This window comes from Hetaerina americana, unplaced genomic scaffold (genome assembly GCF_022747635.1).
Source record: "Hetaerina americana unplaced genomic scaffold, ioHetAmer1.1.p SCAF_6, whole genome shotgun sequence".
NCBI lineage: Eukaryota > Metazoa > Arthropoda > Insecta > Odonata > Calopterygidae > Hetaerina > Hetaerina americana.
In genome coordinates, this window is record NW_027287205.1 from 42498350 (window position 1) to 42513155 (window position 14806).

At 36.7% G+C, this 14806-nt stretch overlaps 1 protein-coding gene across 3 annotated transcripts in view; it reads right to left on the reverse strand.

Moving 5' to 3' along the window:
- Positions 1-10337, reverse strand: part of LOC139695160 (transmembrane protein 145-like) — a 23904-nt gene extending 13567 nt beyond the window's left edge. For 2 of the 3 annotated variants that reach the window (XM_071593819.1, XM_071593817.1), the window contains exons 1-5: positions 9693-10337; positions 9432-9597; positions 8672-8905; positions 2566-2703; positions 103-358 (exon numbers count right to left, since the gene is read on the reverse strand). In XM_071593819.1, coding sequence (XP_071449920.1) covers positions 103-358; positions 2566-2703; positions 8672-8905; positions 9432-9597; positions 9693-10210 — 1312 coding nt within the window. In that variant the 5' untranslated portion in view covers positions 10211-10337. The remainder of the gene's footprint in view (positions 1-102; positions 359-2565; positions 2704-8671; positions 8906-9431; positions 9598-9692) is intronic. The other variant, XM_071593818.1, reaches the window with a different exon arrangement.
- Between the last annotated feature and the right edge of the window lie 4469 nt (positions 10338-14806).

Consider the following 14806-nt stretch of genomic DNA (forward strand, 5'->3'; position numbering starts at 1 on the left):
TTGAAACAACATTTCAAAGGCATTTGCTTGCATTAACAGTGACATAAAAAAACATTATTTTCAATGAAATCTTTGTTTGCATAGAATAGAGACATAACTCACCCAGTAGTAGTTTGAATCTCCAAAGGGCAGACACCTGTAAAGCCACCAGTGCTACTATTGGGAGGTATATGAACCACACCAATGCCGATGCTCCAAAATGCAGAAAGAAATGGAGCTTCTGGGCATTATGTTCATATAGCATTGTGGTACGTAGCTCAAGGAGAAACCAAACAGAAATGAGGGTTCTGAAGACAACAACCAACCATCCAGGCCATGTTTGATACTCATCTATGTCCTCAATAATATCAACTTCAGTCTGAAAATTGTTGTATTCATAAATAAGTTTAGCTCTGCATTGATAAACAAAATAAAAGATTGATGGTTAAACATTGGGACAATTTATCACATTACAGAAAGCACACACAATACATCCAATTGCAGTATAAATGTAAATAAGTCATTTGAGCCTACTCGGGACTTTTTACACTATTAAGAGATTGTGTTATGAAAGTTTCACATTTTTATGTCATTTTTTTCAAGAAAAGAGATTAGATGTATGTACTTAAAAGGTAATATTTCAAATAAATTGAATCATAAAGAATTGGCAATAATGACTTTACCCACTACTTTTATCTTTTGCAGCTAGATTATGAAGCCTTTTCTAAAAAATAATTATACACTTCAATGATAACAAAATTTGGTCACAAGAAATGATTAAATAATCACGAACTTTAAATTTTATATCTTACTTCGGTTTTTTCCAGAGTTGAAATTGATATTAATATTCTCCAAATTGCAATTGAACATGAGCACATTATAAATTCAACTAAACCACCATGCACTCACTATTAGGTACATCACCAACTGCATTTTTACCCTGCAAATGTGGGAATATTGTGCAAAATATATTTCTGCATGAATAAAGAATAGAATAAAAGATGAAATTTATAGTTTGTAGACACTTAACATTTGAGTCAGTTTATTGAGTACATCAAGCATCTCTGTTCTCAGATTTGGTATTTTCCTGGCGTATCAGCTGCGTAAATTCCTCTCGGGTCCTCCACCGGGTTATATCGTCCATCTTGGCCGATGTTTCAATGTCCGACTCGGTCATCGTCTTCAGGGCTTCTGAATGCCGTTTGCCACTTTTTCCTTTATATATGATTTTCCGCCCAATCAGGTGTCATTTGATTGGTCCGTGGAATGGCGCATATCAGGGTGCCTTCCCATTGGCCGACCGTCATTTCTGGTTTCCCCCATTGCTCTAAGGATTGGTTTCCAGGTGTTGCTCAGGTGGGCTTTTACCCAGTGCTACTACCTACCAATGTTTCCAGGTGTTGCTCAGGTGGGCTTTTACCCACCTGAGCAATACCTGGAAACCAATCCTTGGAGCAATGGGGGAAACCAGAAACGACGGGCGGCCAATGGCAAGGCGCCCTGATATGTGCCATTCCACGGACCAATCAAATGACACTTGATTGGGCGGAAAATCATGCATATATATGGGGGGCAAAATGGCAAACGGCATTCAGAAGTCCTGAAAAGGATGACCGAGTCAGACATTGAAACATCGGCCGAGATGGACGATATAACCCGGTGAAGGGCCCGAGAGGAATTTACGCATCTCTGTTCTCATTTTTCTTGCATAATCCCAACCCAAATTCAAATGTTCCAAACTTTAAATTCATTATAAAGCTCTGTGCTCTATTTATGGTTGTTGCTATTAACTATTAATACAAGATGGTGTTCTATTTTCCTTGTTTTGTGTTGCTGAAAATGTTTTTGATTATTTCCTTGTATTTTACGCATGTTTTGTAAATGGGCAACTGCCCATGACAATCTATCTATTACAACTCTACATTCAATTATTCAGAAATGAGCAAAATAGTTACATGAAATACACACATTGGATACTAATACTACACTATATAATCATAATAAGTGCCTCTGTTTCAATTTTAACATCTAATGAATTTACAAGCAATAAGGACAATTACTTAATATTTAAAAATATGAAGATAATCCACGAATGACAAAAAGGAAACAGTATGTATGATTACAAATGCATACTGAAAAAAGAATAATAAATAAAATAATAAATCCATGATATTTTGAGTTAACACTGCTAAAATTGGTGATTTTATAGCTTATATTATAGATCAGTAAATTTAATCATCCTTCCAATATTTCCAGCATACATTTGGCTGGCATCACGATGGAATGATGTCAAATGCAATATAAATGTACAGGAACTTAATCAATTTTGGAATAGTCAAATCTCAATGTTAAAAAGTTTTACTAGAAAAAACTATTATCATAAATAAGTCCAGCAGCATTTGAATTTTTCACTAAAAAGCAGTTACACAAATGTTAATCAAAGCAAATGAATAATTTTATGCATAGCTAAAGCCACTTTGGAGGTTGAATGCTAGGGAAGCCACAAATAGGCTCATTAAGTACCCTTAATAATTAAGTAAATTCTAAATTACTATTCTAATTGAGTTTATGTTAAAACAGACATACCATATTCCATACATATAGAAGTATGTGCACTACTCCATAAAGAAGCCAAATTGAAAACACAAGAGGCTTCCAAGTCAACTGGAGGCGAGTGATAGCCCACCCCTTGGCTAATAACAGAAGCAGCAACATGAAAAGCGTCTGCAAAAGTGAAGCAGATAACATGGAAAGAGAAGATATTGTTTTAAAGAAGTCTACAGGTTAAGCATATACCTGACTATTTAAACATTCCCTTGAAAAAATACCATACATTACAATTTAAAATTACATTCATGAAATTCTAATAACCCAATTGTATACCTCAAATTTTTATCACATCCATGCATATTTAAAACTGCTAAAAGCTACTCTAAAGTATGTCAGGCTAGAAATACACCCAATATTTATCACATACACATATCCTCATCTTAACTCTACTTTCACAAAAACTATGGTAGGATAGTATGTTATTTTTTCCACAGGCTTTAACCATGAAGTAATTTTTATAAAATCAACTCAACCAAGGTAACATCGTCAATGACCTCAATCAGCCTTAACAGAAAAACATGTTTTGGTAAACCATTGGCTATGTTGTAGAACAATAAAAACACTGGTTTATTCCCTAAAAAAATTAAAATAGGCAGAACTGTAAAAGTGTTCAAAATATTATTTCACTCATATGCAAATGCTAAGGTGTATAGGTTACAAAAACTTGTGATTTCTTACATCAAAATAAAAGTTGTGCTTTTTTTAATTCCTGGCCTATATGAGAGTTAACTGTGAATCTAAATTACCAAATACCTCAACAATAATAATTAAAAATACCCATTTTGTGTTAACTATATTCCCCAATAAACAGATGCATTCATTTATGAACATGCATAACTATGAAATATTGTACTTAATCCTCACGACTATGCATGCTTGACTTCCTTTCAAACCACTATTAGATTGCATGTCATTAACCTTCTCTTAATCCCAAACATAAAAATATTTGTATTTGAGGAAAAAGGTCTTGTAAAGGTGTTTCTTGCAAAACTTTACCGACTGAGATCCTTTCCCAATTCCATATTTTCGCTCTATACTATTATATACAGTGCATTTTTACACCAGGACAATACCATCCATGTGACCTATTGGTATGTAAGCAGTAATGCCATGCAATGGAGTTAAATTAATCAAATTACTCACGGGAAATATTGTTACTACTTAACAATAACCTAATATCAAAGCCAGAATACAATTGATTTTTTTTAATTTTCACTACTTCGCAGCAAATGCTACATCCTGTCCTGCTTCATATAAATGAAACTTTTCCCCTGATGGAGTTTTTCATTTTCTCGCCTTTGAAATGAACACCAAGGTCAACCATTAAGATCTTCCATTCACAGTACATCCAGTAATTATCAAACAATGTTAATCGTCATGAGTATCCTTGATCAAAATTCCTAAAAATGTTGCCAATGACACAACCGGAATGATGGAAAATAACATTTCTTGGAAAAAAGGAATTTTCCAAAACAAATCCACTACAAGATGTGTATTAGAGATAAAAATGCAAACTCAAAGAAATAAAATAAGCAAAATGATTCAATGGATATTCAAAAGTATGAAATACTCCTATGATGATTTCAATTTCTTTGTCAGAATGATCAAATATTTTTATTTTGTCCATATCTGTCGGGAGCAATAGAAATAGCAAGTAGGGACACACATACCATATAGGTTAAGCAGAAACAACTTAACTAAAGGTAGTCCCAACAGCATCTGTTCCTGTAAGAGATGGCTAGAAAGGTACTTGCCCACAAGAGGGAGGCTATTACATGGATGGTACAGGGTCTGTACAGTAAGTATTGTGATTGGCTTGCTGTAGCCTCAACGGAGCAGTGGATGGGGGTCAGACCGGTCGGCTCGGTAGAGGGGGCTCCCACCACTCAGGTGCACTTTAGTTCAGTCACCTCCGGGCATGCGTTGAGACAGGAGGTGGATTGTTGCGAAGTGTGATTGTTTGTGGTGTCATAAGTCTTGAGTGAGGAACAAAAACTGTCACAGTTGGAATTTTCACAAGAAATTTTGGACTGCGTCCAGGAAGATGAAGATTTTCTCGGCAACCTTATTACCACAAAGGATAGCTCAGAAGGAACTCAAAGGATATCGATTCAACTCCATTGAGTTGGTTCAAGCAGTGACAACAAAGACTCTCAACAGTATTCCGGAAGCTGACTTCCAGCGGGCTTTTGACGAGTGACGATACATGCCGAACTAAGTGCATATATATATATATATATATATATATATATATATATATATATATATATATATATATATATATTATATATATGTATATATATATATATATATATATATATATATATATATATATATATTATATATATATGTATATATATATGTATATATATACATAGTGAACACATATGTATATGTATACATGTATATGTATATATATATATATATACACACACACACACACACACGAGGGTCATCCGGAAAGTAGTACCCGTTCGTGAAATAAAAAGACAAAAGTAAATATTAACAAACATAAAAATTTTTATTTGAAAGAGGATACTTTAAACTACTTCTCAACATAATCTCCAAGCAAATTAAGGCATTTGTCATAACGTGTGACAAGTTTCTGTATTCCTGCTGCATAGTCCTTCGCCGCCAGCTCATTGAGATACGCGAGGGACCCATCTTGCACAAATTTTTGCATAATGCAGATGGTGTTTAACAATTTCATGAACAATTGTTCGAGAAACATTGGGAAAATGCTCACAGATGTCATCAATTGTGACGCGCCGATCGTTCCTCACGAATTCGTCAACTGAGCTCACCAGTTGGTCTGTAATGACAGACGGTCTCCCCGAACGCTCATCGTCGTGTGTGTTCCCCCTCCCCATGTTGAAGTTGCGACACCACCGCCGAACAGACGACTCGTCCATTACATTGTCTCCATACACCTCCTTTAATTGGCGATGAATATCACATGGGCGAACGTTTCTTGCATTGAGGAATTTAATCACTGCCCTCACTTCACAACTGGCGGCGTTCTCAATTTTTTTAAACATTGTAAACAATCACAGGCAATGCTAGCGTCACGCAACTTGGCTCAGAGAAGGCAGACAAGCCACTGAAGCTATCTGACCTCGTCCAGCGGCTACTCGCGTCGTCAGCACTTCATGCGGCACGAACGGGTACTACTTTCCGGATGACCCTCGTAGTAAACAACCTGAAGGTCAGTTTGGTAGGTGATGGTAGAGTTCACCCAGTACTAAGCTCAACAGTGTGTGAAATTCACACATCAAGGTAGGGGGGACAGTTCCTTTCCCTGTGCCGGTTATGGTTTCCCAGGAAAACTGGTACCCGAAAAAAATCACATAGCATGAACAGGAGTAACAGGAGAGGCGATAAATAATGATTTTTGAGGTGCAGGTGGCATTCGTTTGGGAGATGGTTTTAAGGAAGGTGGAAGGTCTTAGAAGGCGGCAGCCTTTGCAGCATGGGTGGTCGCATGGTTCGGACAGGGGTGGGGAAGAGAGGAGGGTTCTCGCAGGTGGTTTTGTTGACTTGAAGATGTCTCACAAGTTTGATGGGCGTTTAAAAAAACGGAGGGACAATGTGGGAATAAAAGTGATATGGATTGACTTATTAATAATTGGGAAGAGTTCATGGATTAAATATTAAATTTTGTGGGTTCCAGGGAAGAAAGTGGTGATAAGGTTAGGGCATTTTGGGCAGTTTGTTTTGGGGAGTGTATTGAGTTGACGGTTTGAGAATATCACTGCTCAGTAGCTTTTCAGGGTACCCACATTTTCTGAGAGAGCCATATAGCCAGGTCCATGTATTTCTGTTGGGAGGGAGTGTTATTGCAAAGACGGAAGCCACGGACTGAGAGTGAGAAGGGGATGGAGAGTTTTGTGTGAGTGAATGCATCCAATAGCTGCCTACATATCCCCCTTGTCCATTTCCTATTGGTCCCTTACCTCTCCTTCCCGCACCATTCCCCAAGGACGTCATTCTGATGATGACAGTCGTGCCGTTGAAACTTCAAAACTAAATATGCGAGTGTCTTTTCTTTATGTTTCTATGTTTTAAAAATCTACATCTGTGTTTTGTGTTTTTATATATTTATATGTATTTTTATGTATATTTCCTAGACCTGGATTTGAACTCCAGATCTTTCCACTTGCCGGGCGGAGGCTCCTAACCACTTGAGCTATCCAGGAAACGTAATTTACGCTGAGACCTGCGATGCTTTATGCAACCAAGTGTCCCAATTCTTTGGCCAAGAGATGGCGTTATTTTGCATTTGTGATCTGCTTGATTCCACCTTCCCCACCTCTACTGTGTTCGTCCTTTATGTGTGTTCCTATCCCTTTTCCGTATATCTGTTTTATATATAAATGAGTGTTTGTTCGCCGTTTCGCGGGATTGTGTTTGAATGTATACATATGTATATATGTACATGATTTAAATCTTGAAAAGATTGAAAGTATTTATACTGACAAATTTTTAAAGATCCTTCGGTTTTAGCAAGGTGAAATGTATTTTTATTAACAATTTACAACTACTACATAAATTATTATTTCATTGCCTATGAATGATCTTAAACTATAAACCTTTAGAGATTAAACTCAAGACTTATAGCTCTTAAACTTTTAAGTACTTAATTTTAATATCACTTATATCTGTTCCTCCACTTTTCCCTCCTGTTTTACTTACGGAAGATATGAAATTAAGAAGTTTTGGGGTGAAATCCAACTCTCATAGACTAAATGAATTTCCTTGCTGTTTCTAATTACGGAAATGAATACTCTACCATCAACAGCAATTTCCAACTATTTGACAATAAGTTGGGGAAAAAATACATACTCTCTACCTTACAATATACTTCAGAAGGGTAATGGGTTATACCTATTAGCTTAAAATAAATTCGCAATATCCCATTTTACTGAATATAATAAAAAATCTAATGAATAGAAATGATGCACAATAGTTAGGAGAATCAAATTCCCAAAAGAAAAGAACCACCAGATGAATAGCATGGTTTGAGGCATCACTTTATGGAAGCAATTCATATCAGAAAAGAAAATACTTCGTTCTCCCACACAAATTTTATCATGCACGACCTACGTTTCAACCTGATGTGACTTAGTAAGTCAAAGCCTAGGTTGTGCATCATAAAATATAAGTGGAAGAACAAAGTATTTTCTTTTCTGATCCACCAGATGTTTGAGGCTTGGAGCTTCAAGAGATATAGTCCAGAGTCTGAGCTCAGACACCAACAGATTACCAAGTCAAAAATGATAAATTTGGGAAATGAAGTCTTTTAGACGTAGAAATCAGGTAAACTCCAATGAATATGTAGATCTAAGGCATTAAAATTAGAACATGGATTCTGAACTTCATGGAAAAAAGATCCTAGCTAAAACTCTAATTTTATACCATGAAGTCATAGCCACCTGTACATACAGCACCATGCATTTTTCTTCATATAATCCCTATCCTCAAATAGTAAGACCCTAATGGATATAAAACTCAACATATATTCACACGAGCTAAGGATAAAATAATTCTTTTTTCCAGCACTCTGCATGTGTCTAATTAGCAAGATGTAGGTAGAGCATCATATGCCTCAGGCTAAAACAATACACTATAATAGGGAGAGAGAAAAGCTGCAGCAAAGTTTTAGTAATTATAAAAATATTTACTTTTAAAATTAAAGTAGCCATTGGCGTAAATCTGGAGTATTTTTATATTTGACACCTTGTGTTGTCAATCAAATGTTGAAATATGAAATACTAAACCCTGATCCAAAGATTCCAAAGAATTGCAAAAACAAAAGATTATTACACAGAAGCAAATTAGGTGCTTTAAAATGCTCTTTCATATAGAAAAGAGCACTACAGGTAGACAGATTTGTGCCCGTACAAAGCAATTAAAAATGACCTTTAAATATTGACTGCATAACTAAATGAACTAGTTACAAGTTGTCTAACTTAAGCTCACTTTTTCAACATGCCGCTTGAATCCTATTGGTATACATAGCCTATGTCATTGCAGTTTTATTTCAAGACAGGTAATATATGGAAAATATCAAAATTTGCCTTACCCTTGAGAGTATATCAAGAATGTCTCCAGCCAAAGCAAGACTTGCTAGACCAACTCCATCAAAGGCAAATTTAGTGAGGTGTATGGTGGAGAGAAGAAGAGAAGACAGCTCCAATGCTAAGGACACAGCAAATAAACGAGTCACAGGATGCTGCTGTCGCAGTGAAGCAAAAAACTGCAGTGGTGCTAAGCCAAGGTACACCACCAAAAACACTAAACTTATCTCCAATGTATTCTGTATCAAGAAAAAAGTGAGTTTATGCAATGATGTTTCGGCTGTAGCAACATAAGTGATTTAATACATAAAATTAAATGTTTGGTTAGTAAAATATCAAGTTTAAGTATGTACATTAAAAATGAAATTAATCTAATATCTTAAAATCAACAATGGTTCCCCAATATAAATTGAAGCTGTTGACTATTATATGCTGAAAACTTGAAAACAGATAATATTTCCACATATCGTACATTTATATTTTGACACATTGAAACAAATTCAAGTAGGAGTTTGGTGTAAGGGACTCTACTTGTTAAAGCTCTCACATTAATGTGTGTACCGAAGGGTGATTCGCAATGGCAACCAATGGAACCAAATTAAGCCAAACCTTATGAAAATAATGAGTCACTCAGCATTTATAAAGTTTAGATGGGTAAATCCACGAAACTGAATACCTAATGTAAACAAATATTTAAAATATTCCTTACTTAATGGCCCATTTAATAGGGCAAACAAAAATGGAAATTACTCAAATGATACCTACCTGGTGATCAAAGGAAAATTGGTATTCCAAAGGATTATGGTGACTAGCATTAGGATTTCCATTAACCAGCCATAAATCGTAATCGACAGAGAAATCCTCCTTAGTGTGGTGCCACTTACATGTTGTCTTGTTGCGATAGCAAGCAACTAAACTGATGTACCAGAACCTACACAGATAAATGTTTCAAGTAAAAATACACGTCTGAGAACTTAAAAATATAACAAAGGAAGATACATTTAAGTTCCTTAAACTAAAAATTACCTCGGTTGGGCCATGTCTTGGATGACGTAAGTAAATTGATTTCCCTTAATAACATTATTAGGATTGTCTTCATCAGGGCAAACTTTGCCCAAGGGACACGGCACTCTTCTTAAAAAATCTTCTCCCGTATCGTAGCAATTAACATCATACGCAATTGTACTTATCTTGTTAAACATGAGAGCACAAGCTTTATCCTTATCTGCGACGGAACGGTTTCCATAATACTCTAAAAAATATCCTCTGTCTAACACAGCAAATGTCACTGGATTGGTAAAATTCGTGTTCGATGTTATGTTTCCAAAAATATAGCCCAACGAATCTTTGCCACTATGAATATCGGTTTTTTGAAAACCAAACTTGATTAAGAAATGGAAGAATTCACTTGTGTTCCACGTACCCGTTAGATGGGTTGACCATACATTTGACAATTGTAAGGATATAAGAAATAATACACACCACGCATAACTAATCCTCACTAAGCACCAGCTGTCTGTCTTAAATTGCTTCACAGAAGCCATATTGATGCGGCGAAAATTAAGACAGTAAAAATACAATCTATAGGCAAGATAACCTTATGAAATTAAACACAAAGTTGTGGGTGATGTCCCATGATTTCAGGTAGCACTGTTTTTAATTAAGTGGAAAACACCCTCATGACGTCCAGCATTCGGAAACATTATACCCTCCCCTTCCGTCTGTAGTTTCTTTCACTGCGCTACCGTGAGTCACTTATTTATAGTTTTGAGCTTTTACGTGTACGTCGCTGAAAGTTCGATACAAACAATAGACACCCGAAAGGGGGCTCCTTCGAATTAGAGAGTTGTCTCTCCACGTCAGGTGAGACTTACTCGGAAGTGTATTGGACCTTAATGGTCAAAGTAATAGAGACTTAAGGGGAAGAAATTCACTTGGTGAAGAGGCATTCACGGGCAAGAGAGAGATGATGATAGGGATGTTGAGGAAGGGGCTCGTCAAAACTGTGATAAAGAATGTAGTTAAGTAAGGCGTGATAATACAGTTCTCAAAGCAAGATGATAGGCATAGATTGGAGGCTTTTAAAATAAGGATGGAGATGGGGAAGTGGACAGATAGGCAAACAGACGAGTAGGTGCTGGCTATTGTGGGGAAGGAGAGAGAATTGTTAGGAGAAATCATACGGAGACAGGTAACATGAATGAAGGGCATATTGATCAGCGGTGGGCTATTGAAGACTGTTATAGGGAAGGATGTTTGGCAAACGAATGAGGGGCAGGATAAGGATGTTGGACGAAAGGAAGTATATGGAGATAAAGAGGGGCTTGTTGTATCATAGGATGTTGGATTGTGTTTTGTAGGGAAAAACAAGATATTTATTTGGTAGTTGTATCCAAGCAAAACCCTATATTGACTGCCCGAAAAAAAGGAGCAACAAGGTACAACTTTTCTGAGGACTTTTTCAGCTGTAGGTGATATATATTAAGCATGGTGTAGGGGATCGAGATGGTGTGGTGCTTATCGTACTGGCTTCCCACCCTGAGGGCCCGGGTTCAAATCCCGGCGGTGTTAAATATTTTTCAGTAGTATCTCGATCACTACTTGAGGTGCTTTGTGAAGGGCACCTTGAGTGAGTACGCCGTCCGTCGAATGGGACGTTGAGCTGTGGACCCCTAGGCGCCTTTCGTAAAAAGAGTAGGCTAATGGTGACGCTAATTTCTCTCCGCCCTTCATCCTTTCCTGTCCATCTGTTATGGCGCAAATGAGCTGTGGGTCGCCTCCCCCAAATACTACTACTACTTAGCATGGTAAAATATTTCCCTACTGCAAATTTCAATTGAAGGTAGTTTTTGATGATAAGTTTGCAAGGCAATTTTTTAATAAGTAATAGAAGGTTAATAGTAATTACCAGTTAACAATAATTGCCTACAAAAAAGATATATCAATACGAAATAAATAAAAGAAATACAACTTCTGCAATATAACTTCCACTTCACTTTTGTTTGCAAGAATGTTTAGAAAAAAATACATTGAAAAATGCAAGGTGATATATATATATATACATATCATACTAAAAGGGGGAAAATAAGATAAACCATGGCTTTTGGGATTCCTGAATTTCGAAATTGAGAATGAAAATAATATATCTACGTTGTGACAATAGGTTAGTCTCTCCTGAATTTAAATAAAGGCATACGAAAGGTAAACCTATTGCATAAATTAATACTTGGAAAAATAAGGAATATTCAATGTGTTAGGTATCTTGCTACACGAAGATGTGAACGAAAATTCTAGTGTTTCCAGATTGCAATAAATTTGGTTTTGTAGCAAATGATATAAAAACGATTGGCCAGCAACTTTCCTTCGGGAGTAAATCAGGTTGAGTTCCGATAATATCAGGTGAAGATAAGCCAAATCTACATAATACCATGCTTCAAACATGCAATACCATGCTGGTCATCCTTCTACTCTATGTACACAAAGTGTAATAAGACAGAAAAGGGGAGCTTTAATGACACTATACAATGACAGTTTCATTTTTAGTTTGTATGCTACTTAGTTTTGCACAATTTTTGTGGAGCCATTTACATATTTTATTGAAAGTTAACTTCACCAGCTCCTCCTTTTGAGTTCACTTTTTAATATTTTGAAATATTTCCTGGTCTGGTGCAATTAAGAAATTGGATCTCTATGAGAAATCTCTTCATCCTTCACAATATTTCATCACTTAGACTCGAGCATTGTTTTAAGAAAATGCCCCTTACAATTGGAACAAATTATCGTGTTCCTGGTTTGTATCAAGCTTCTTGCAACATTTATATCACTTCAGGGCTGCCATATGAGATTTACCCACCAGTCCATCACTAATGGTATCTTATAATAACAGGAATAATATACACTCAATATGTGAAATTAGTAAAAATTACTTCAATTCACAACTACCAACTTACTCCTTGAACACACTTCAAAAATATACCCTAACATATACACTAAACTTACAAGATGTCGTCCCCATAATGTAACCTTTTAAAAAATGTCAAAAATTAAATTTACTAAATATTTGGTTTGGGTTTTAACGTTTTTAAATGCCATATTCTTTCAAAAATCTTTACCGTTAATAGGACTCTGGAATACTTGACACCCTAATTCATCAAGGACACAGAAAGCTATACTAAGATATCTGGCAAAATGTGTAATTATAAATCATATAGACAAAAAGAAAAATCTGTCTTACAACCTGGAGAAAGGTAATTTCTTGTCAGATTTTCTGCTGGGTAAATATTTTTTATTCATACATAACTTGGAATGACTGACCATATGATTATTTGGAATCGTTGTAAAAAGAATACAGTCACTGTATTACTTCTTCAGTAACATATGTTCTCATTTAGGAAATTTAGGTGAGTACTGCATAAAATCCAATTGAAAAGGAAAACATTGTCACAAATGGAGGGCCTTGAATCCTAGTCCAAGTAAAAAGCCTGAGATTTCCTTAAACAGGACATTAGAGGAAATTAAACTCAGTCTACTGTATGTCTTTCAGGGTGATGACTACTCTGCTTTAGGAAATATAGTTTATTACTTTCTGGAATCCAATTGAAAAGTGGTTCATTGTTAAGAACAGATGGCTCTGCATTCAATACTAGCTCAAGAGCCCGTGGAAGTTCAAGCAGTAATTTCTTAGTTAGTCATATTGAGCATTAGAAGTGAAAAGGAATGAATGTATATGTATTACTATCAAGAAGAATAGCATTACAGAGATTAATAACAACTGATATATCTTTGTTTTTGTATATCTTTGTTTATTCGTGCAGTATAGTGAGAAAAGGAGTAGTAGTAGTACATTTAGGCGCGGCAACCAGCAGCTGAGGTCATTTGCACCACTAGGGATGGACAGGGAAGTACGAGGGTCATCCGGAAAGTAGTACCCGTTCGTGCCGCATGAAGTGCTGACGACGCGAGTAGCCGCTGGACGAGGTCAGATAGCTTCAGTGGCTTGTCTGCCTTCTCTGAGCCAAGTTGCGTGACGCTAGCATTGCCTGTGATTGTTTACAATGTTTAAAAAAATTGAGAACGCCGCCAGTTGTGAAGTGAGGGCAGTGATTAAATTCCTCAATGCAAGAAACGTTCGCCCATGTGATATTCATCGCCAATTAAAGGAGGTGTATGGAGACAATGTAATGGACGAGTCGTCTGTTCGGCGGTGGTGTCGCAACTTCAACATGGGGAGGGGGAACACACACGACGATGAGCGTTCGGAGAGACCGTCTGTCATTACAGACCAACTGGTGAGCTCAGTTGACGAATTCGTGAGGAACGATCGGCGCGTCACAATTGATGACATCTGTGAGCATTTTCCCAATGTTTCTCGAACAATTGTTCATGAAATTGTTAAACACCATCTGCATTATGCAAAAATTTGTGCAAGATGGGTCCCTCGCGTATCTCAATGAGCTGGCGGCGAAGGACTATGCAGCAGGAATACAGAAACTTGTCACACGTTATGACAAATGCCTTAATTTGCTTGGAGATTATGTTGAGAAGTAGTTTAAAGTATCCTCTTTCAAATAAAATTTTTTATGTTTGTTAATATTTACTTTTGTCTTTTTATTTCACGAACGGGTACTACTTTCCGGATGACCCTCGTATATGGGTGGAGAGAAACCCTTACGGACATTAAGCTTAACGTACCATCCGCTGGATGGCCTACTCACTCGAAGTGGCCTCCAAAGGCTCCTCAAATGATCAGGATACCACAGAAAAACATCTGCCGCATCTGGGATTTGAACCCAGGCCCTCTTGGTGGGAAGCCAGTACGCTAGCCACTGCACCATCTCAACACCCATGAGAAAAGGATTTAATGAAAATGTTGAAGGAGGTTGCTGGAACATGCCTAATCTTATACATCTACGAATCTCATGAATCACAAAGGTAGAGAATAATGACTTGGGATGAAATTCAGTAATTTGAGGGAAGTTGGGTGCAGTTCTGTCCATACCTGTCATTGTGTAAATATACAGAGTAAATGAGGTGTGGGAAAAGTATGCGATAGCTTTGTGTCAGGATGATAATCAAGCCTGATTTGCGAGACTGCTTCCGTATGGAATTGGGCCAAATAATTAAGTCACTCATGAATGCAT